Raw genomic sequence first — 23366 nt, forward strand, 5'->3', positions numbered from 1 at the left:
GCTGAATACACCCGAACAGTACATGTAATGCTTTATTTTGTCCAGTAGTTAGATTTTCCCCAACCGCTCAAGGACGAAAACTGAGTCATACACTAATGCTGCTATTAGAGAGATGTTTCAGTTTTGGACTGGACTGTAGCTACAGTAATGATAATTTCCTTTGTGCATAAAAAAGTTACTGGTTGGCATTCTTAAACCCTAAACCCTTGGAATGAAGTTTATTCTTTGCTGTTATTTCATTTTGCATTTTGAAATTAAACTTTTCTGTCCACCTTTTTCCAAGGATATTTCCTCCGAAAGCCCCCGAGCAGCCTTTTTAAATGTTGCGATGACTGTGTTATAATGGCTACTCGACAAGTGAGTCCTTCACATGCAAAGGCAGATGTAGATTTGAGTCATGCTAAAAATAAAAAACCCTTCCACCATACTCGCGCATCCATCCAAATACAACCAAACGACACACCTCACACGAATCTAAACGACACCCTCTCCAGACAGCCAGAAGTTTCATCCCTTCCCTTGGTTACAATAGACAGCATTTTTACACATAGATGTCCCTTTAACATTAAATGAAGGGAACCTGTACAAAGAAAAAAGAAAAGAACACCGATCTGCTGCCTTGGAACCAAAGAATGACCAAAGTGTGAAGTACAATATTGTGATCCCAGAGGTACGAACCCATATATAAAGTATAATATCGTAATCACAGCGGTACCAACATACATATGGTAAACTTTAGCAAAGAATGAATGTGGCATAATGAGCACTGCACAAATGAAAGAACACCAACACAGACATATTCATCATAACCAAATACCAAGTAAATATCAGTGCCTGAGAGCAAGAGGAAAACAGAGCAATACAGTAGGGAATGCACTGTATAGAGATAGCCCCCCAGCCTTCTCTTTAAGTGGATACATTTTTCATACAGTGACGGTCATCAACAACCCTGGGTACCAAGAGGATATAAGGAGCACAGTTTAGTGCTACAGAATTGAGGGAGATGAAACTGAAATTGGTTTATTTTCCTTCTGTGCGTGATTCAACATGCTTAAAGGCATTCTGCATGTTTTCAAAACGCTGGCTGATTCAGTCTAAACCAGGAGAGGGGATACTGTACAAAAACACTAGCCCCTCAGCCCGACAGCATAAAGATACAACTGCATACACACAGACATTCACTCACTCATAGCGCACATATAAAGACAGACAGCACCGACCAAGACAGAGCACAGTATTTCCCCACAGAAAAATACATATTAATTGAGAAGAAGAAATTTCCACTGAATCTACAGCAAAGTGATGCACCAACTCACAGAGAAATGAGAACTGCAACAGGAGCACATAGCTTCATGCTATGACCAAGGTCCCCTCGGTGTGGAAGCCACAACCGATGCCAGGAATCACTACAACAAGCATGTTCAGTAAATGTCAAAAGGTTTGGACTTGTGGTTTGGAGTCAAACACAGCCCTCATGCCAATAAAAATAGATATGCACTCTCCCCCATAAACCTAAAAACCCACAACTCTGGTTTCAAAGTACATTTGAAGACCTAAAGGATAGAGCTTTTCAGTGCAAAACGGGTATGGCATGTATGTATGTGTGTGTGTGTGTGTGTGTTTGTGAGAGAGAGATATATATATATATATATATATATAGATTATATATAATATATATAATATATATATATATATATATATGTTGAAGGAATATATATGTACACATTTCACACTACTTTACATTTTTCATACTGAAAACATATAAGATCACAATAAAGGCTATATGATACATATATTCACAACTTATTTACTTAAGCACATCAGTCTAGACATAAAAGAGAATACAGAAAAACAGCCTGTCTGATCACACACATCCAAGTAAGCAACATGATTTATCCTTGCCATCATATTAGGTGATATAAACAAACATTAAAACTGAAGAAACATTCTTAATGAGAAGTCCCGATAAAGAATCACAGAATCCCCAATTATGTAGCTGTTTTCATTAAAACAGGGGCCATGTTAAAAAGGACTAGCAGGGAATGGCTATTTCCACTGAAGATTCCACAGAAACTAAAGTTGTGCAAAACACCACATAGCGTGTTCCTAGAGAGACATTTACCATTTTGCAGCTCAGGATTGAAATGCTGCATGATATACGGTCATAAATCTGCATAATAGTTAATGCATTTGATAAGAAGCATCTGGCCAGGGGATGCTTATATATTGCACAGTATTTCACAGTTGTGTGCATGTGTATGTATTCAAATATGGGTATTGATACATGCACCAGTCCTTTGCCAATTATTATTCTAGCATAAGAGAACTGCGTTGAGTTCAACATGGTTCTGCTCTGGGTTAGAGAGTGATCGAAAGATCTATTTTAGAGGGACTACACTTCAGAAATAGCACAAATCATACATGTAAATACAGAATTATGTTTCTCCAGTTTTCCACATATTCCTCAGTCGAACATTATACTTTGTATCATCATCGTTCCATGAAATCATTGGTAGTGCTGGGGATTATGGGGTTCCTTGGTGCAGCACTGGGGTTAGTCCTGGTCGGGATGGGAGGGGGCAGTGCTAGGAACGCAGCGGTGGAAGGGGCTGCCCAGCTGCCGTTGGAGGTGGACCTGTGGACGTTGCTCTGGGGCTGCTGGACACTTGGGTCACAGTGCCGAGGCTGGAGGGGACACCCCGTCATCGTCACCGCTGCTGGTGCTTTTCCCGATATGGCTAAGTCCCAATCATCTTCAAAGGTGACCCACGTCTTGGCATTCCTTGGCTGAGCCAATGCCGGCGCGCTGGAGAAGGAGGGGGGTAGCGTGGCACTGTGGCCCAGGACGAGCGTAGCTCGCTGGGGGCTCGTCTCAGTCACCTGGACCTGCTGCAGGGCGTGGAGGTCGGGTGTGAGTGAACGGCGTTGCGGCACGGACAGGTCGCCGGTGAACGGGTTGGCGCTGCTGGGCCGGGGCTGGAGGTCCAACAGGAAGGGGTTGGGGGAGGCGCGCAGGGTCTCCTGCGAGCGGCTGCGCGAGGGCAGCGGAAGGGCCAGTAAAGAGGGTGTGGTGCCGGGGGCTGGGGTCAGAGCCAGGCTCTGCTGGGGAAACAGGGATGTGGAATCCACAGACAAGGAGGTGGACAAGGCAGAAGAGGAAGAGGATGATGAAGAGGTGTGGAGGGAGGCATGACGTGTCAGAGGCTGGGAGTTCAGCCAGGAGGTGGAGGAGAAGAGGTCAGAGGTTAAAGAGTCGAAAGGGTTGGGTTTCCATTGTGCTTCTCTTTGGATTCCGTTCATCACGTTGGTCTGCAGGGAGAGAGTACACAAAAAACCAATTACAATTAAGCACCAGTGGAAAAAATGTAGGCCTGCAGAAATATGAAGTTAAAAATTCTAACTAAATGACAATTCTTGTTTGTAAAACAATGCTAACTGTTTGGCTGACTGGAATAGTAAATGGCCATTTAAGGAGGAGGTTCAGAATTCAGTCCAAGGGGCTACTCAACCAGTCCACGGATTAATAAATCAACCATTGGCCAAGTGACCAGGTCATGTGTATGTGGAGCTGGAAGGCACTGAAAATCCTGGACTGGCAGACATTCCTGTGGACTAGTCTGAGAACCTCGGAATGTATTATAGAACGTTTTAAACAGTACAGTATAGTCAGTCATGTTACATACAGCATTAGAGTTATGAGGCATTGATGTTATTAGAGTTATGAAGCTTCCTTTTGGTTTCCAAAAGAGAAGTGACCCTAAGCCTCATACATTATGAACTGAGGTAAACCCTCGACAAATCACAACGTTCAGTTTTGTGTGGTAGGGGATGTTCAAAATGACAACAGAACCCATTTAAAAGACAAACAAAAAATAGGGGAAACTTTCCTTGAACCATCTCTAAAACTAGTTTTTAGTTATATGTATTATATGACTAAAATAGTAATTCAGTGGTTCAAGGTAAGTTTTTCCAAACACGTATATACTGTCATTACTACTAAAATAATTAAAAGCCACCAATAAATAAAAACAGCCAACTGAAACATGAATAAGGGAAAAGCAATTAGAAGATGGAGATCTCTATAATGTATGAGCATATACTGTGACACAGGACTATGATTCTGTGAAGCCAAAACTGAGGTCAGAACTGGCATGAAATACCTGTCAAACTCAGGATTGCTCCTGCTTTAGAGAGAGAGAGATAAAACACACACACGCATCAACAAAAGTAAGCAATATTACTGGTGGAGACAGTTGCAAAGCTGAACTAAGACAAAAGCCACCCATCCCAACATGGCTCTGAAGTCACACGTTAAAAGGGCGGATTTGTGGTGACTTGGAACCAGCCTGGAACTGTTTTGTGCAGACCATCCAGAGCAGGACTGCTCAGCTACTCCAACACTGACATTCCACTGTCCACGGGATGATATATTAAAAGGGAAAAACTCATACAAGGTGCCTGATGTTTGATATGCTGTTCTCAGTTGACTACACAACTTAAGTAGATGGAACGACTAAAGAAATATTAAATATTAAAGGTTTATATATTTTGGACCTCATTAGAAATAAACTACTGGTTCTTTACCTACTGAAAATCACCTCCAGTCTATAACCAGACTTAGTATGTGTCCAGGACCCAAGTTCTTTTAAATCTGCTAACCACCAAAGTGTTTACAACAGTTATTGTTTTAAACAAGTGCAGGACTAACCTGAGAAGCAGGAGCAGCAGACAGGGCGGGAGCAGGGGCGGCATCGGGTGGCAGGGCGTGGGAGGAGCGACTGCGGGGTGGCGGCTTGGGGGAGGAGAGGCCAGGTTGGGGGGGAGGCTGGGCTGCAGCGCCGGCGAGCGGGGCCGCCGGCTGAGGCTGCAGGGGGGCAGCCAATGTGGGCACCATGGGCGGGGGCAGCTGCGGCACCATGGGCGGGGGCAGCTGTGGCTGTGGGCGCATGGGGGATGTGGCCTGGGCCTGCATGGGAGAGGCCACCTGGGGCCTGATGGGGCCCGGCAGTGAGGGGGGAGGACCTGAAATTCAGAAACAGGTCAGACCGTCAGGGGACTTACACTGATGGTTAAAAACCTACCGTTTTGTACCACAGCCTGTGTTCTCAATGTCCTTAAAGGCAAATGTCTGGGTAACGCTATGCAGTCATATTAACAGAGTGTAATTTGGCTGTGCTCCTACCCAGAGGGAGCTCTGATGGTTTTCTCTGCGGTTCTGGGATGGGTCTCGGGGCTCCTGGGTGGTTGTCTGAGGAGGGCCGAGGGGCCCCTGGATGCACCTCGCCTACGGGGCGTGGAGCCCCGGGGTGGGCTGGAGGAGGCGGGCGGGACTGGGGAGGCACACTGATAACACCTGCTCTAGGAGGCATGTTCTGAAACAGAAAGATCAAATGGACTTCCTGAGACAGCCTGGCTGGGTCTGGCTGAAATAACCCACATTAAGGCAGGAGATGCATAACCACATCTACTTTAAAAGTGTATATGTCAGTAGGTCATCAATATATTATTTAATTATACATGGCCTTCTTGAAAGTTTACCCACCTGGCGTGAGACTCCTGCAGCTTGGCCTCGTCCTGAAAAACAAAATTCTTACAGTTAAAAGTGCACATTTTCTCATTTGCTCAGTGTTTCATGACTTTGTTCTCACTACCACCAGTAGGTTTCTCTGCACTGCCCTCCCGCGGTGTAAACATCAAAACACCAAAACCGGGTCTGAGCCACTGCGAAAGCTGACAGATCAGCACTTCCTGTAATGTGCTGGACGCCTTAAGGAGGTGTTTGAAGTTTGAAAGCAAACATCTGAGTCACTGAATCATGCAGAAACATCTCAGGTCAAGCTCTCTCCTGTCCCAACCTTCCTCCTCTTCCTTTCTTCTTGCTTCCAAGTTCAGCTTTCATAATGACTCATCTCTTCCTGGTCAGCAGGGGGCCAAGCCACATGCCTGCCACCAAGTCTGCCTGGACTGATAGCAAATCTGTTTGTTGGGTCTGACTGCAGGGCTGTGGTTTGGACCACACCCACACTTGCCTTCCCAAGAGACTTCAATGAGAGAGGTGCCCTGAACAGGCAAGCCAGGAAATGCCTGTCAGTGCCCGTGGCCAGGCTGGGAGGGGCAACGCAGCAGACGGCTACATTAAAGTCCTTCTCCGCAGCTGTGGCAGGCTACATTAAAGCCCCTCTCCACAGCTGTGGCGTGCTAGCTGCAGAACATGCCACTGAGACATGCAAGTCTGGAACGCTTTCTTTACATGCCAAAGCAATACATAATGAACGGCATTACACCGATACTCACCAGCAATATCTGCTCTGGCTAAAGCGGGGCTTTTTTGTCCTTTGCAGCATGCAGGAGGAAGTGAGCCACTATTAGTCACAGTTTCAGTGCAGTAATTACAATACTTTTGACTTCTGAGGAAGCTCCTTGTCAAGCAGTGATGTGCCTAACGTGCCTATCCAGGTTTTAGCTCAGAAGGAGATGCAATGATCTACCTACATCATCACACCTCATCTAAGAACTTGTGGCCACAGAATGAACGAGTACATGCATTACAGCTACGAATCATCTGAAAAGCAAATTAGGTTCTCAGTGCATTCAGAAGTGTATGAACAGTTAATAATGCATAGCCCAACGGAAGAGGGCGCAGTAGGGAAGCTTCTCAAAAGAACCTACATTATTGTTTTTGGCGATTACTTTCGTATCATGCAAATCATATAGGTCCGAAATGTCTGCAAGAATTCATGTTATTCCATAATAAGAAACAAGCTGATAAAACATGAAAGAATATCTTCAGTGGTTTTACAGTGATAACATCCAGCCCAATGGTGAATATACTCAGAATACAAGTGAATATTTGATGACAGGCAACTTCCAGAGAAGTCTTCAAAATGAAGCCAGCTACAGTCCATTCCTCTAGCTATGCTAAGTTGCTGCTGAAAGAAGATGAAACCCCCCCCCACAAACTAGTAAACCCCTGTGGGAAACCAGGAGTGCTCTGATAACACCAGGTTACTGCAGATATAGATACAGCATCTCCTTCTGACCCTCCACAAGCAGGTGTAAGCTTCCAACTACCTTTAGAAGCAATCTAAGGATAATAACAAATAAATGTAACAAATGTATGAAAAGCAGGTTTGGTATTAGATGTGGCGGAGCGCTGTGTTTTGTCTGTAAAGCAGGACCAAAGAAGAGGACGCCACAGGTGAAACCCCTGGGGAAGTGGCTTTGAATAGCTCTACCACGCAGCAGACTGATCAAGCGGCAGCCGTACCTGATGGGGGTGGAGGGCGCTGGGGTGGAGCAGGCCTGGCCGGGGGTGCGTTGGGCCGTGGCGGCGGAAGCCGTTTAGGCTCCACGCCTTGAGGAGGGGGGACTCCAACTCCCTGATTGTCCATGGGAGAACCTATTGAGAACAATAATTGATCATCATACTCACCAGTGTAGACATCACCATGCAGCAGGGCAGACGGGGTGTCTGAGCCGCGCGCTCAGCACAGGAGTGGCACCCCTAAACTTTGAGTGTGTGCGTGGGTGTTACCTTGGGGCGGGGCGGCCGTGCGAGGGGGCATCCTGCTTGGCCGAATGGGCAGCGGGGGCTCGCCGTGGGTCGGGGACGGGCAAGGGCTGGTGCGAGGCGAGGCAGCAGGTGAACTGCCTGGCCCCATGCCCAGACCAGGCTGCAGGTGTTGCGGGACTATGTCCTCCACCTCCTCGTCTACGTCACCTTCAGAAAGACACCATGGCCACATGTGACTTTTGACCCGAAATTAAAAAAATATATATAAATAAATAAATATTTTTAAAAAAAGGTTAAATGACATGTTAATGAGATTACTCAAATGATATTCCACTTAAATTCTTACAGCATCATAAAAAACAGAAGCATGAAAACAAACAAAACTCCTTTTTAATCAACAGACATTTTAAAACGGCTTTGCCGAAAGTTTGCATGTCATTTGAATGGCGCTCTGTAAAACCTTGAAGCCCCCACAGTCCATATCCCACTCTTCTGCATCCCGCCACGTTCAGTATTCCAAGAAAATTCCAAGGCCATCATAAGACACGCACCCTCCATGTCGAACTCGTCTCCCATGTCGGTGTCCTCGGCGAGCAGCGTGGAGCTGCCCGACATGGGGATGTTTCCGCAGATCCTCTCCACGCTCATCTCCTCCTCCAGACTTCTGATCCAGTCGGGGCTCTTCAGACAGATGTCTATGGTCTTCCCCATTACCTGGACACACAGCAAGAATAATTAGCGATGGACCAAATCAGCTTGGCTCTGTTTTGCTGTCCAAACATTAGAGATTCATGAATGGTTTTGCACGGGCAAATTTAATCCCCATAGAGAAACTGAAGTGACATGCCTGGTCCCAAGGCAGTAAACTTATAGATGCCACCAGCATCACTGCAGACAAAATAAGCGGTGCAGGTTTCAACATGCAGATGAATGGAAAAACTCAAATCCAGTTCCTTACAGTAGATCCACTGAGGGACAGGGCAGCTAGTGCAGAGTACCCTTCCAAAAACGTCACCCACATCTTCTCCTCCACAAACCTGTTGTGCGGGGAAACAGACTTCAGAAGAAAACAACAGAAAACCAATGTGGCCACACAATCACTGCAGAGCTACAGGAATACTCCCAGTTCCTTTCTGTATTATCAAACATTGTTTACTGGTTAATAACACCAAAAGTGACTTCCGCTCCACCTTTGGCAGCCTGGCACAGTGAACATCTCGCTCAAGAGCTCAGGGCCAGTGGCACAATGCTATCAGCTGGAATCAAAGCCAGTGGCCTCCGACTGGGTCAGACTGTCTGGATCCTGCCCTGCCGGCACAGGGGACTTCTTACCTGATGAGGATGACCTCGCCGAAGCTGGCAAACTTGTCCAGCAGCTCGTCGATGAGGGCATCGTCAAAGTAGTCACTGGGTCCGGAGGCGCCGAGCGAGACCAGGATGGTGCCATCGGGCGGGCCTTGCAGGGCGATTACGTCTTTGTATACCTGGTGGCGCACTTCGGGATCCACCTCCAGGACGTCCACGTCTATGATGGCAACCACCGGCCTAGAAGAGGCACAGGGACGTGAGGCACCAAAATTAAGACCAGTTCCAATGAATGGTTCAGGACAGATCAAGCCCAGTGTTGGAGTAGATTAAGCTGTGTGGTTCTCTCTTGGACTGGGTCTCTGCCTGGAAAGCTCCGAACGAAAATCTTGCTACGTTCTTGAATGTAGCTATAATAAACAGAAAGGGGCCAATGAATGAACATCTGCTTCAGAACATGGCAGCCTAAAAGAAGCACCTAAAATATTCAAGCACAAACGTCCAGGACACTCTCACACGAGTGTTCTCAAAAGTCAAAACATTTCGGAATGCTTAAAACGACGACATGTTACACAATACACCCATAAATGAGCTCATAACAGGGCTGTGGCTCTGTGTTTAAGTACTAGGGGCATGTTCTACCTGTGGTCTGAGGTCTTCAGCTCTGCTCTGCCATAGTACTTCAGATCTCCAGGGCTCCACAGGTGTTCATCTTCCTCATCTAATGGCGCTCCTACGACATTTAGATCCATCTCCTCTGCTGCATGGACACACAGGCACAAGAGTTAGTCCTGCTTGTCGAAGGGCGTGGAAGGAAAGGGCTTGGAACTGAAGCGCAGGCCCACCAGTTTTCTGGAAGTTCCACTTCCTCCTCCTCCAGAGCACACGGTCGGTCCAGGCAGGTGTGCGGCACTTCTCGCTCGTGTCGTAGTCATCAGAGAAGAGGTCGTACTTGTAGGTAGGAGCAAAGTCCAGCTTTCCTTCAATGAAATTCTTGAATATCTGAAAGGGGAGGGGGGATTTAGGTGCATTTGAAAACAAAGCTTTTAGTTTAGTTCGTTCATAAATTCTAAACAAGAGACAGACTAAACACTATAACACTGACGGCATCAAAACAATGAACGAATGCATATGGTATTATGCAGTGTTAAACAAATCAGAATATGTTTTATACTACAGATTCTGCCCCTTTTGCTTTGCACACTCTTGGCATTCTCTCAATCGATAAAATAAAGAAAAAAAAAAAACATTGAATGATAAGATGTGTCCAAACCTGAGTGGTATTGTGTGTGTGTCTGCACACACACACACACACACACACACACACACACACACACACACACACACATATATATATGAGAAAAAAGGCGAGTAGGGTGGTGAAATTGGAGGCAGTATGAGGTTATACCAGGCCTGCATTCTTTTGCTCTACCAGCTGGTCCCCAGCAATAAGGCTGTCCCAGTTCTGCTGCCTGATCAGCTCTTTGACCTCCTCGTTGGGCAGGCTGATACGATAGTTGAAGTCACCACACCAGAACACATAATCATGGGAGTAGAGCAGACGACCCTGGGAGTGAGAAGGTTGAGATATGAATCACTGCAATTACGCAGTGCAATTACGCAGTTTAATCATTAAAGTGATTAATGGCTTATTTTAAATGTGATTTTTTCCCCCAGATGCCTTTTTGGATAATTGACACTAGACTGAATCATTATTTAAAATTAGTATTTATCAGCCGCATGCTATTAAAATTTGTGAAGCACTTCACAAATATGTAAATTCAAACGGCCAAGCCTATGTATCACATGAGACCGTTTGCTTCTCTGGTTACCATGGGGAACGAGAGCTTGCGGGTGATCTCATTGTAGTCATCGTTTCTCTCTTTGACCTGTGACTGGCCAGCAGCAAAATGCGAGCACACGAAGCAGATGCTGGTGGTGTGGAAGAGCATGCGGATAGCCACGCCCCCTTTGTTTCCTGTGGCTCCCCCCATGCCAGTCTTGACTGTGTCCACAGCAACATCTCTGGTGGCAAGTAAAGATGCATACACATTCAGTATCTTCATTCAATCTAATATATACCTAAATTCTAAAGCCTGAAACTGAAACACAAATACAAATGATTTATTATTCTCATAAAGCAATGTAATACACAGGATATTGCTTTAGAATAATTATATTGTTATATTGTTATAACTGTTAATAATGTAAGATTGTCATACACTGCAACCACTACGTGTCAACATGGAAACACTTTGTAGTAACATCTAAACACAAGGCTACATTCTTAACCAGTTAAGGGAAGTAAGGGGCAGGTGTGGCAGAGCACTGTGCAGGTGTACCGGATGAACGGGGCATGCTGGGGCCGAACAAAGACGAAGAGGCAGACCCCCACCAGCTGCTCGGACGCCAGCAGCACGTACTTATGATCCCGCGAGATGTTCTTCTGTAGCTCTGCCGCCCACAGCTTCTGATTGGTGGTGCTGCGAGGGCCGACGCATATGATCGGTTCATCGTTAACACAAACCACGACAAAGGCTCCCATAATAGAGTGACTATCACGTTTCAGCTTACCATCCAGGCAGGATTCTTTGGAGGTTTCTATGGCCAGAGGGCAAAACATTTGTCTGTTACTGAAAAGAAAATGTTTTGTGGTTGTCAACTTTTGTTGTTACCTTGCACTGACTATGTTGCCAGCATTCAGCTCCACCATTTCCTCAAAGCCGATGGCGAAGATGTCAGCAGGGTGGGCCCTGCTGTCTGCGAGGCAAGTTGAATGTTAGCAGAGCTTACAGCGGATCATTCAGTCCACAGGAAAACTACTCCAGCCCTCACATGGTTAATGCGATGCATAACTAAAAACAAGCGGCTGGCGAGAGAGGTGGCTCACCCTGGAACTCGGGGAGGCTGGCGTTTTTGGGAGCGTCCAGCAGCCAGTCGTTCAGCGTCTGGTTGCGGAAGGCGATGCTGCGGAACTGCTTGCCGCCGTTGACGTTCCACGTGCCCACGCACACGCGGATCTTCTTGGGTCTGGTGTACTTGTGGTGGTTCTGGCACATGCCCAGGAGCACCCTGGGAGCCGCTGGAATGACATGAACGACACCAGCATGGTCAGGCACCACAGACTCAAACTCCCACAATGCCGAAAGCCTGTACTACAAATCGAATGATAAGTGAAATGGGGCAGGGACACAAGATGTTTTTCAAATGATAGGACATGTGAAACAAGACATTTCTGAATGAAGGAAAGTGAAGCATGATGAAACAGCTTCAAATATGGCTGCACAAGTTTCAACATGTGTTCCAACAAGTAGAGCTTTCTCAGAAAGAATGATAAAAATGAAATGACCATAAAAACAGAATTAAACAGATAATACAGCACTCAAGCATAAGACAACAAAACACACAAAAAAATAAAACCCACATAATGAGGCACATGAGTGTGCCGCACATACTGTACCTGATTGCAAAATGGGCTCAGAGACTAACCATGTAAGCAGTAAGGAAAGAGAGAGAGACACACACACACACACACACAGGGAGACAGGTAGCAAGGTTAGCAGTTAGCCTGAAAGGCAGATAACATTAGCACGCTGTTCCGGCACTAATCATGCACTAATCATGAACTAACCTTCTGCCTGGGGCCACTGAGGCAGGCAGATTAGCGTGCCGGCGTGGGGAAACTCCCTTGTGTAATTCTGCTCTGAGTGAAGGAATCAGGCAGCTACAACACACCCACCACGGCTCAGCCCGATCTTCTAGCTGTCACTTTTACCCATTTGTAATATAATTTTTAGACATGCAGAATATTGGCTATAACAAAACAGCAAGTGTGTAAATATAGTTTCTTCCCATTGTGAAAAAAAACACTTTGCCCCTGTACTCACCATCATCTGGTATTAAAATGATGTGGGCCTATTTTTAGCAGAGTTATATTAAGTGCAGACCATATCACAATTACAGTAGGCAGAGACGCAAGCATCATTTTTCAGACATAATGTCCAGGGAAATGGAAAAGAAGGAAAAAAACAAAAACAAACAAACCCAGCAGGCAGATAAGTGATAAAGCAAAGCTGTTTCAGCCCAAGTCTGCCCTGCATTCTCTGTACCGCCCCACACCCCAGGTACGGCTCAGCTCTGTACCGTAGAGACTGCTGGTGGTGAGCAGGGCGCGGGCTTTATCCGCCAGGTCGCTGTTCAGAGTGCTGCCCAGCCTCAGGATGTCGATGGCCTCCTGCTTGGAGGTGTCAAAAAAGTTGTTCTGGATGGTCCTGGTGACGGAGCGTGCTCCATCCTTCAGCTTCGCCCCCTGCCGAGTGACACCAGCACGGGGATCAGTCGCCGGTCAGTGGCCGAAATGTAGCGCACGTCCACGTTAAAATGCCACAGAAGCGCATGTCTAATTCCATACACCCAAGGGAATGAAAACCCACTTGTGTTTACATGTATTTGGCTGTTCACGTGATCAGTAACATAGAAGTGGATCAGTTCACTGATTCACTCACTACATCAGTTCACTCACTATGTAGTGATATGAATACAGGCCAAAACCATTTCTGACAGTGCGGCCAGAAGAATCCCTCTCCCTCCGAGGTACAGAAAAGACAGCAGGGCAACACACAGACACAGGGCACAGATACTCGGGTCCCGAAGGGCCGACTTGTCCACTTACCAGACAGGGAGATCAGATGCCAGAGGAAAGCGGAGGATGATAGCACACAGAGGCAAGAGTTAAGAAACGGATCCGGAGGTGTATAGAAACACAATTACAATTAAAGTTACAATCAGGACCTTTTAATAATCTGATATTTGTGTCCATGTAGGTGTAAATCAGATTAAAATGAGTGGACATTTGGTTCTCATAGTGCCATCTTTACTTCTTAGCTGAAATCACACTTTAGAATGTTCTACACTTTTCAGGGAATGATTATTGACCAATGCTGTCTTTACAACAGTCCCACATGTTAAATACTGTGTGAGTGAAGACAGTAAAAAAAGGAAAATAAAAAGGTCCTGATTATAGTTTAAAAATTCACTTGGAACACCTTCCATACACGTCTCAGCAACAGACCATGCAGAAAAGCCCCGCCCCCTGCAGTTTCCACAAGGGGTTAGCGTACCTTAGCCTTGCCATCCAGAGCCCCTGTGCCAGCATAGATCTTGCTGATGGAGTCTCCGTTGAGTGACCACATGGTGCGGAAGACCTCCTGAAAGCGGGCCACCAGCTGGGGTTTCTCTGTAAGGCTCATAGCCTCCAGCTGCTGGGGAAGCATCTGAACACCGCAGACGGAAAGAAGAAAAACAACGCAATTCTTTCATCTTCATCTCCAGTGGCTATAGTGTAACCCAGGGGGGTTTGGATTGTTGTACAGCGCCACAGCCAAGATGAAGTTGGCTTTATGCATAGAGTTTATTTAAATCACAAGTATCAGCCAAAGTGCTGCTCAATAAAAACTTACAAAAGGGGAAAAAAAGTAAAAATAGAGGTAAATGAAACCAGAAAACAAACGGCACTCGTGATAACCGAGGACATGTAAACTGAACAGTAGTATACAGCAACAGAGGAGATGATTAGACGACTGGAAACATGATTCCTGGATGGATTCAACTGCCTGAGAGAAAAAAAAAAGTTTTTGAATTTTATTAAAAATGTCCATTTTGGGAAAATGTTTGATAAAAACCGAGAGACTGTTCCCAAGTCTTGGGGCAGTGACTGAAAAAGCTCGGTCACCTTTACACCTCAGCTGAAAGCAGTGAGCAGCTAAAAGCATCTGGCTAGAGAGGAAGAATGGAGCCAGAGGAGGTCAGAGGCCGAACCTGGAACCATGCCATGCTGGGCTTTACAAACAAACAATAAAGCCTTGCCTTCACTTCCATATCTGAATGGCAGCCAGTGCGGGCAGGCGCGTATAGGTGTAATTCTCTCCCTCTCTCGGTACGCGTCAATAGCCTTGCAGCTGCATTTTGCATCAGCTGCGGGTCTGACGGACTGGACTGGCAAACAGGCAAGCTGAGCGAGTAGGAGTAGGCGATCGGAGAAAAGATGGAAGCGTGAATGCCTGTTTCCAGGTCCTTAAGAGACGGTAGGCCTTTAGGCTTTGCTGTATTTCGCAGCTGAAAGAAGCCAGCCCGCGCAACTATATTTGTCTGCTTCTCAAAGTTAAAAGCTGAATCACGACATTTGGCTACCACTCAGGCAGTATCCGCTTAACCAACAACAATTCTGTTAATTTATTTTGGTTTAAATTAAGAAAATGTTTTGACATCCAAAATTTTATAACCCTCAAGTCTTTGCACATGCGCTGCAGCAAGCCATCATCACCCGGTATAAGCGGGAGGTACTGCTGTGTCATTTGTGTAGCAGGGACATTAAATACTGTACTTCTGGAAAGAGGAGGCATGCATAATAACACATAGGAGTACCATTATAAACACATTGTAAATAAGTACAAACCTCAAGAGCAAAGAAGGCTTGGACACTGTTTGTTCTGTCCAGGCAGTCTAGGCAGTTGAGTCGAAGTGTCCCAGTCTGACATCTAGAGCGGAAGGAGATGGCAAGGCACACGTTACGGATTAAGAGACAGCGAGCCATGAGCTGTGTCAAGGCATGCACTCGGACTACAGAAAAGCTTTTACCATGAAAAGACAGAATGTCAAAAGAAAGCCTGAGGGGGAAAAAAGAGGAGAAGGAGGAGGAAAAGAAGAAGAAGAACTTGCTTAAACAATGGAGGAAAAAGCTGCACGAGAGAGGAGGGCCCCACCTCTGAATGCCAGCGTCAACGGAGTAATAGAAGAAGCCGCACTCTTCCAGGAACTTGTTGACCTGCGGCTTCAGAACGCTCGACAGCTTGTCCGTCTTCCCTCCTTTCACCATTTGGTGATAGTCAAAGTTGACCATCTTCACGGTGTTGGCATGGTCCGAGGCCTTCAGGTGACTCTGTGGAAGGCCCAGACGGACATGTCAGCCACGCACCTCGATTCTTCCCGCTCTAGTGGAAAAACTCTAAAACAGCTGCCACATTAGAATTCCAAATGTGTGAAGAACAAACTGATCATCGGTGTCAGTTTATTAAAATGAGTTATATGAGTGTGGAGGACGAGGAAAAGCAAGAACAAACCTGGAAGGCTTTGCTCAGCATGTGCTCCCCCTCCTTCATGCCCAGCAGGTTAATGATCACCTGTTTGCCGTAGAGCCTTTTCAGGGCCACGAAGTGCCTGCAAGGTGAGGTCACGTGTGAGCTCAGCACTGACACAGCCAAAGCAGGGCAGACGTGAGCACAGACAGAGGGCACGTTGCGTGAGCCGAGCCAAATTCACAGCCTGCTGCGGCAGTTTTGGACCCTGCTAACTGCACGTGAGAGTCTGGCTTATTCTGCTGTGGTAGAGCATGGAGAAAGGCCAAGATCCACAGTCAAGGCACAAGGTCCTTTGGACTGGGACTGAGAACCACTGGTCTGCTGCGCGCCATCAGCGCTGAGACTAAAGCTGCTGCATTTACAGTTGCACTTAGCCATGAGTGAAAAGTTGCATTTGAATGAAATACGTCAGTGAGTGTGTGTGTGTGTGTGGGGGGGGGGGGTAAGGATAGTTCTAGGACCCTAAGAAGTGAGAGATGATGGTGGATGTTGAGAGCAGTGAAGTGGGATGAGGACAGAGGCGGATGAGTGCACTGCGTCTAAGGCTTCTCCTGACTTCATCTCTGGGTAGCTCAGCACTCCAGGGATTAGTGCAGTGACTCATGAATAAAGCAAGGGCTCCTGTCGTCTCTGTGAGCATGGATAAGGAGAGAGGGAGAACGGCGCCTCGCACATTTCTTTAACTTCCACTGAAAAATAAGCAAAAACCCCTGATCTAGGATTATATGACAAGCAAAATCCTCAATCTAACCGTTAAAAAGAGCAAAACAACAGACTGTTCTCAGATCAGCTGTTGTGGATGGCTGATCTATCAGTGCACACTAAACAGCCTTGCAATATCCTCACTGTGCCAGAGGAAGGGTCTTCCCACAATCCTCTTGACCTTAACTATGCTATATCATCATCCATATCAACTTGGTGCCGTTCAGGCTGGGGGCCATGAACAGGCAGGAGGGCACCTGCCACACTTTAAACGAGTGTTCGATCAGCATTTGCTGCCACCACACACTAGCACGTTGCAGCAGCTGGGACAGGACATCCGGCCGCCGTGCCAGAGAGGGGGGCGCGGACGCGGCGTGGCCTTGTGGGCGCTGTGGAGGCAGGATCAGCAGAGGCAGGACTGCGCAAGCATGCCACATTGTGCTCATCAGAGCCGGAGGCCTTTCCAGAATGCTGTGGTGATACTGGAGACCTGCCATGAGCAGCTGAATGGTGGATGGTGAGCCAGCAGGGGGCAGCGCAGTTTAATTACCTCTCAAAAGCTGGTGCGTTGGCCTCGAAGCCACGGGACAGCCTGACACGATGGGAACCGACCTTCTCATGCAGGGGGAGGAGGGAGAGAGAGGGAGAAGGAGAGAGTCATGACACAACATGTTTAATATAGGGAAAGAAAGACAGAAGGCAGTGGTGAGAGAGAGAAAGAGAGAGAAAAATGTAAAGAGAAAGAAAAAAAATAAAAATGAAAGACAAATTAACTCTCAGAGTATGGCTATTACTAGACTATGGTAGGTATGAATCAGATACTTTCAGCAGGAAGAAGTCATCCTTCACCATTGCAACACCCTGCTGAAGCTGACAAACAGAGATAAAGCATACAACGTGACATCACTAGGGCCTGGAACACATCAAGCACCAAGACGCACACATAGCAAATATTTCCCCTCCTATTCAGAAGTCTACCAACTAGTTCACTAGGCCACAACTCAGGTTTTAGTAAACCAGAGCTTCCTAATACTAGCCCAAGGCAATGAATAAGTAATAACACCTTCCAAAATCCTTCTTAAAATAATATTTAAATTTAATAATATATACCCAAATATTGACAGTTCCACAGGAATACACAGCAACATAGTCACTTTCCCAGCCATACTGTTCCGATTACTGTTTTCGGTCTTAAATATTCTGTTTTCTGTAAGCTTAAGTGTGTCAGCCTTATCTCAGGTGGTGAAGTGTGAGAATGTTCTCACAGGCCATTCTCTACTATAAAGGGTCCAAGAGGGAAGCAGTTTCTTCTGGACCGGAATGGGAAGGCTGTGTTTGTCATTCAAAAACAACAATAAATAGTCAATATGTAAAACAAAGTTGAACCAATCCCTGATCTCATATCAGTCTAAAAGCACGAAAGAGCCATAACACCTGTTCCAATAAACTACACAAGACTACAAAAGCCAAACTGTAAGGAAATATGCATTATCACAATTAACTAAATCATTCTATAGCTCATTACTGTCTCCCACATTGCTCCATGCCACGTTCAAAAAAATCATTAGAATCCCTAAATACATGTATTAATTCTCCCTACATTTCTATTTTAACTCTGAAGCTAAAGAAGTCTTTAGGGAGTGAGTTCTCTCTAGTGGTGCAGTGGGTGTGGTCCATACCCACCCAAGCTCCTGTCTGTACACAGAACTCACCCATAAATATTTAACGTGATCTCAGCCGCCACCTCTAGAGTATCTCCAACATCACGCTGCTTCGTGGGAAAACACATCAGATGCTTGCTTTTAATATACAACTCGTGGTACATCATTCGCTGACAGGAGCTTTCAAGCCAACATCGTGGACTACAGTAAAACAAATTTTTTTTCAATTGCCATCTGACGCTCGGGCTGCTTCCCTGCAGCTTGTGCACCAGTGCCACTGCACAATGGCCTCCCAGTGCAAACAAAAGGCACCTGCCACCAGATCTGATGGGGAACTGAACCTTGCAGCCAGCAGGTGGCGCTCTGCCTCTTTCCTGTTCACACCTGAATTGGGGGCTTTGTTTCAGGCGGAAAAAAAAGAAAACATTGCCACAACAACCAGGACAGAACGTTCCTGACAACATGGACAAATCTGACTGACTTCAACTTGGCTGGGTAACCAAGTAGCTTTAAAAGAGTTCCTTTGGTTGCAAGTTCAGAAATCCTTTTCCTGATGGAGACGGAAACATGAGAAGGTAGAGCCATGCAAATACTGCCTGAGCTTACCTGTATGCCTGGCTGCTCCCAGAATAAAGGTATTGATCCACGGATTTGAATGAAGGATGACACTTTGTTGTCAAGGAATATGACCTGCACATGAAAAAGGTCGTTTTTAAACAGGTTAAACAAGTCACTAGTTTTAAAAATATGCTCAACACAACTTGGCAAGGTCATCCAGCCTCCAAAATCTGGCCAGACTTCCAGACCCAGCTACCTCAGCATCATAAAGTTAAACCCCAGCCCTGCCATCGCAGGAAGCCTATGAGTGGTTTTGCGCCGAAGGAGGTGCCAAACAAAGGGGGTCCACCTGTTCGGTTTCCACAAAGTTGGCCACCTGGCCGTCGTCGTTGGTGCCTCGGACGTTGAAGCGCGTGCCCGCCCTCTCTGAGCTGAGGCGGGAGATGACGCAAGCCTTGGCCTGCTTGTGACCCGCATAGATGGTGCGGATTTCCACGCCGCCGCACATGAGCCTCAGCAGCCAGTTGTCGCAGTTCACCCCGTAGTGCTTCAGGTGCAGGTGCAGGGACTGGTTCCTGATTCAGACACAAACATTGCACATATGCGCCGTCATGCAGATGGAATACAGGCTTTTCTTATTCCTACCTCCTACGAGTAGTAGGTGACGTGGCAGTTTCTGCAGGGACTGAGCTGCATCAGCAGGCACTGTTTCCTGCACGGTTGTACTTAGGCAAGCTGAGGCACAAATTGCAAAAGAGGGAAGCTGCATTTTAATTCCTGGAACTGTGGTAAATGAGAGATTTTTGCTGAGGCTTGGGAATTTGTGAGAGGCCATGTAAGACACCATGGAAAGTTCTGGAGAAAAAACACTGTCCAGGTACACAGATAGAATTCAAACAGAAAACAAACACCATTTGCATGTACCATTCAAAACAATGCATTTAGTGTTTACAAACACTACACATTGTGTTGAATGGTACAAAAAGCATTTCTTATTTGCTGCTGCGACTTGAAACGTACAATGCAGAAGCAGTCAGCTCACCAGAAGAAGCGATTATCTGATGTCTCTTCTCTGATCCTGCGGTGTGCATTCAGGCTGAGGTCCAGGCTCACTCCCGTAGAGGACCAGGCGAAGTAAAAGCTCCCAGAGTTCAACACCTTCCGCACCTCAGAGATCCTGTCTTCATCAGTCGGGTCATTCTTCAGGGACACAAACTCTGTGGCTGTGACCCGGAAGACCTCCGAGTCCTGCACCTTTCCCACGGAGCTACACCCAGTCACCACCACCAAACTGTGCAGCATGGAGTCCCCTAGTGATGGAAAGGGCCACAGAAAGAACAAAAGGAAGATCTCAATTTGTGCAACAGGAAGGCAAATCTGAATTGTGCAGAGCAGTTAAATTTTTCTATATTTACAATGCAAAGTACCTCAGACCAAAACTCTGCAGTGCCAACTGCAGCAATGACTAGCAGTGAGTTAGAGTAATTTTATAGGTCTGTACCACCAATGGAAGACTTCTTAATTAAAAATCTTGTGTGTGTGCTAAGATTCCAAACCCACACTCTTTAACTCACTTTAATGTGAAAAAAGAAGTCAAAATATCTTTGGAGAGATAAAAGACTTTCATTTAATCTGTTTTGCGATTTAGTTCAGTTGTGGTAACAACCTTTAAAGGCAATAGCAGAAACTTCAACATCTTATTTTCTCTCAGACAATAAAATATTTTTTGTTCAGTGAATGCACACTCACCGAGGTTAAGACGAAGAACTCCAAGGATGCCATAAGCGTCCAGCATCTTGGTGTATGTGTTTTTGATAGCCTCCTTTTCTGCTGCCGCTGAACGTGAATGGAAATGTGTTATAATGGTTGACGCTGCGATTATCACTGATAACGGGGCTCGAGTTGCTAACATACACCTTCGTTTGTTTAAAACAAATCAACAGCGACAGTATTTTTTCCGCCTCTGAATCAGTCGCTGTTTGCTATGCACGAATAGCAGTGAATAACAGTGAGATTGATCGCATCCAAACGTCTACGGAGACGGCGAGCAGATGTTCGCTTACACAGAACCGCGACAGCTCCAGACTCGAACATCAAGCATTCGTCACGATTTCTTGTTTCCACAATCACGCTGTAGGGCGGCGGGTCCAGCTTGTGATAAATACGATATCCTTTACTAAATGCCATGGTTGACGTTTGACACAACTTATTTTAGACCTAGCAAACAAACAAATATACAAAAAACAATGACAACCTTAATGCATTCGATCTGCTACAGCTTATCATGGGCTGTTCGCAGAAAAATACACGACCCTCTTAAAACACATTATATCGCATGTTTATTATGCAAACAAACACAGTTAAGTGCTACTCATGGCTGTGAATGTGTTCGCGCAACTCTAAATATTACAGCATCAGGGGCCTACCTAATGCGTACTGCATCTAGAGGAAAGAAGGCTCACGACACACAAACGATCAGACATTATTATAAACGTGCGTGAAATGAAGCAAATTACTGACAATGAAAATGTCCTCTTAGCTATTACAAAACAGCAAAGCTTTTAATACTAGCTACATTTTATTTTTAGCTGCATGTCATGTTAGATGCCTGAAATAAGCCTAAACATTAGCAAGAACCGTGCAAATATATAACCAAGGGGATTGCCCTTCCTCCTTTGGTGATATCCATCACAGTACTCGGTAGCTGTGGCCGCTTTGGTCAACACAACGACCCAGTATGAGGCGGACAATGTTTCTAACGACACGTCTGCTGGGAATTAAACCTAGACATGGTAGCTAGCTCGTTAGCAATGAGGAAGAGCATACAAACACGACGGAAGCAAGTGCCAAGCGCTCACCGCTACGGTTCAGCGTTTCGATGTAAAGGCAAGCAGTCAGGAGCATAAACCGTAAGGCAAATTTTAGATAACATAGCTAGCTGGCTATCTTACTTATCTAAAATCAAACAGTTCCCACTGAACAAGTAAGACGAGCTAGGATCGAGCTGCTCACCTAACCTAGCGAGCTAGGTAGCCAGTGTTTCCTTCAGTTGACTTTCCCACCTCAGCTATAGATTTAGTTAGCTAGTTATCTCTCTTGCTGACTAGATAATTATTTGTATTATAGGAATCATACGAGCGTCAGCCAACGCTAGCTAGCTTCAAGTATCGAAATGGCTAACGGCTGCTATCATCATCTTCCGGCAATCCGCTGAGGCGCTGTTAGCATAGTTAAGATAGCTAACGTTACCGAAGCAACCGTTGGTCGGATTACTAACGTTTATGCCATTTTATTTCTGTGCAACATTTTTTTTTAACGTCAATCTTGATTTGCCATACTGACACGTTTAATAGTACATTTCATTTGCATTGTACAAGGCAAACAAGTAATGTAATGTACGCTCCCTCTACCTGTCAATGTTGTGCCTTTGCCGGGTTGACAGTCGTATTCAGACAAAAATGACAACAGTGATTCGCGAGCCAGGTAGCGAGCTATCAATACCCCGCCCACTCGCCAAATAAACCCCGCCCCCTTTTTTCAAGCGACGTTTTCAGACAAAAATGACAACAGTGATTCGCGAGCCAGGTAGCGAGCTATCAAAACCCCGCCCACTCGCCAAATAAACCCCGCCCCCTTTGAAGTGACGTAAGTTACTCAGTTATGTTCAAGTAAGGTCTGCGTTTGGCCACGCTCAAGAGGAATGCACAAAAAGCGCACTGATGAAAAATTTGTTTCACATAATTTCTTCTTAGTAGTAATAGTATGAATGAAATAAACATCGTGTAAATAAATAGGCCTAAAGTGTAAACATGGTTTTCACAGGTACTTCAAAATTCAGAATAATATAATCGTCTTACTGATTTCCACAATAAGAATGATAAAAAGAGCAACTACGTCCTGGTTGAGACGTGAGCGTGGCTTTGCACAAATGCGACATCTACCGATCGTAAGGTCAGCCTACAGCTTCAGGCCCAATGTTGCTAAATGGAAAGTGCATCACTGTAACACCATTATATCCTGAGGAAGATTTTCCCAACCTTTACGCGTCCGTAACATTATTTGCGAAAATCTCGCCCATAAAATGAAATAAATTCTGAGAAAAAATAATTCTGATGAATACCTATGCAATGGCCCTATGTCCGATAATGCAGATAAAACGACTCCTATCTTTAAGCTACTTTAGCAACCGACGTATTTGAAGCGCCAACGTAGATTTGATTAGGCAATAGTCTCTTTGTTGCCATGCACAGTATGTTAGCAATCCACTAACTCTACGGACACTTTCCGACCACATGATGTTACTGGTTGCGACCACTGTCAGCGCGTCAGTGACAGCGAGCCACACCCGTGGGCCTATAGTATAGCCTACTTAGAGGACTATTTCATATTATCCTCTAGTAAAATTATTGTTTGTCTCCAGACCGAGTTTCGCAAAGGTGTTTTTTTTTTTAGTTGGGGTGGGGGGTGGGTGGGGGGGATTACATATTACAG

General features: G+C 45.8%; 1 protein-coding gene across 7 annotated transcripts; it reads right to left on the reverse strand.

Annotated features, from left to right (window-relative positions):
• Positions 1–1795: 1795 nt before the first annotated feature.
• On the reverse strand, positions 1796–22373 carry synj1 (synaptojanin 1). 7 transcript variants are annotated; one of them, XM_035535627.1, is made up of 31 exons: positions 22286–22373; positions 20939–21092; positions 20625–20711; positions 19918–20185; positions 19225–19450; positions 18924–19007; positions 17207–17268; positions 15937–16033; positions 15580–15755; positions 15273–15354; positions 13939–14091; positions 12962–13127; positions 12279–12302; positions 11709–11900; positions 11494–11578; positions 11161–11301; positions 10651–10843; positions 10227–10385; positions 9664–9820; positions 9461–9578; positions 8846–9058; positions 8472–8550; positions 8065–8227; positions 7535–7720; positions 7268–7399; positions 6295–6333; positions 5543–5574; positions 5183–5372; positions 4709–5022; positions 4161–4181; positions 3223–3309 (listed from the first exon to the last, which is right to left on the reverse strand). In XM_035535627.1, the coding sequence occupies exons 2-30, from the start codon at positions 21060–21062 to the stop codon at positions 4170–4172; spliced, it is 3954 nt and encodes a 1317-aa protein (XP_035391520.1). In that variant the 5' UTR covers positions 21063–21092; positions 22286–22373; the 3' UTR covers positions 3223–3309; positions 4161–4169. The 7 variants fall into 7 exon arrangements, with proteins under 7 accessions (XP_035391515.1, XP_035391514.1, XP_026856695.2 ...); XM_035535626.1 differs by having other exon boundaries at positions 4161–4184; XM_035535622.1 differs by lacking the exon at positions 4161–4181 and having other exon boundaries at positions 1796–3309; positions 12962–13118.
• Positions 22374–23366: the final 993 nt, after the last annotated feature.

The sequence above is a fragment of the Electrophorus electricus genome, chromosome 17, assembly GCF_013358815.1.
Source record: "Electrophorus electricus isolate fEleEle1 chromosome 17, fEleEle1.pri, whole genome shotgun sequence".
NCBI classification, from domain to species: Eukaryota; Metazoa; Chordata; class Actinopteri; order Gymnotiformes; family Gymnotidae; genus Electrophorus; species Electrophorus electricus.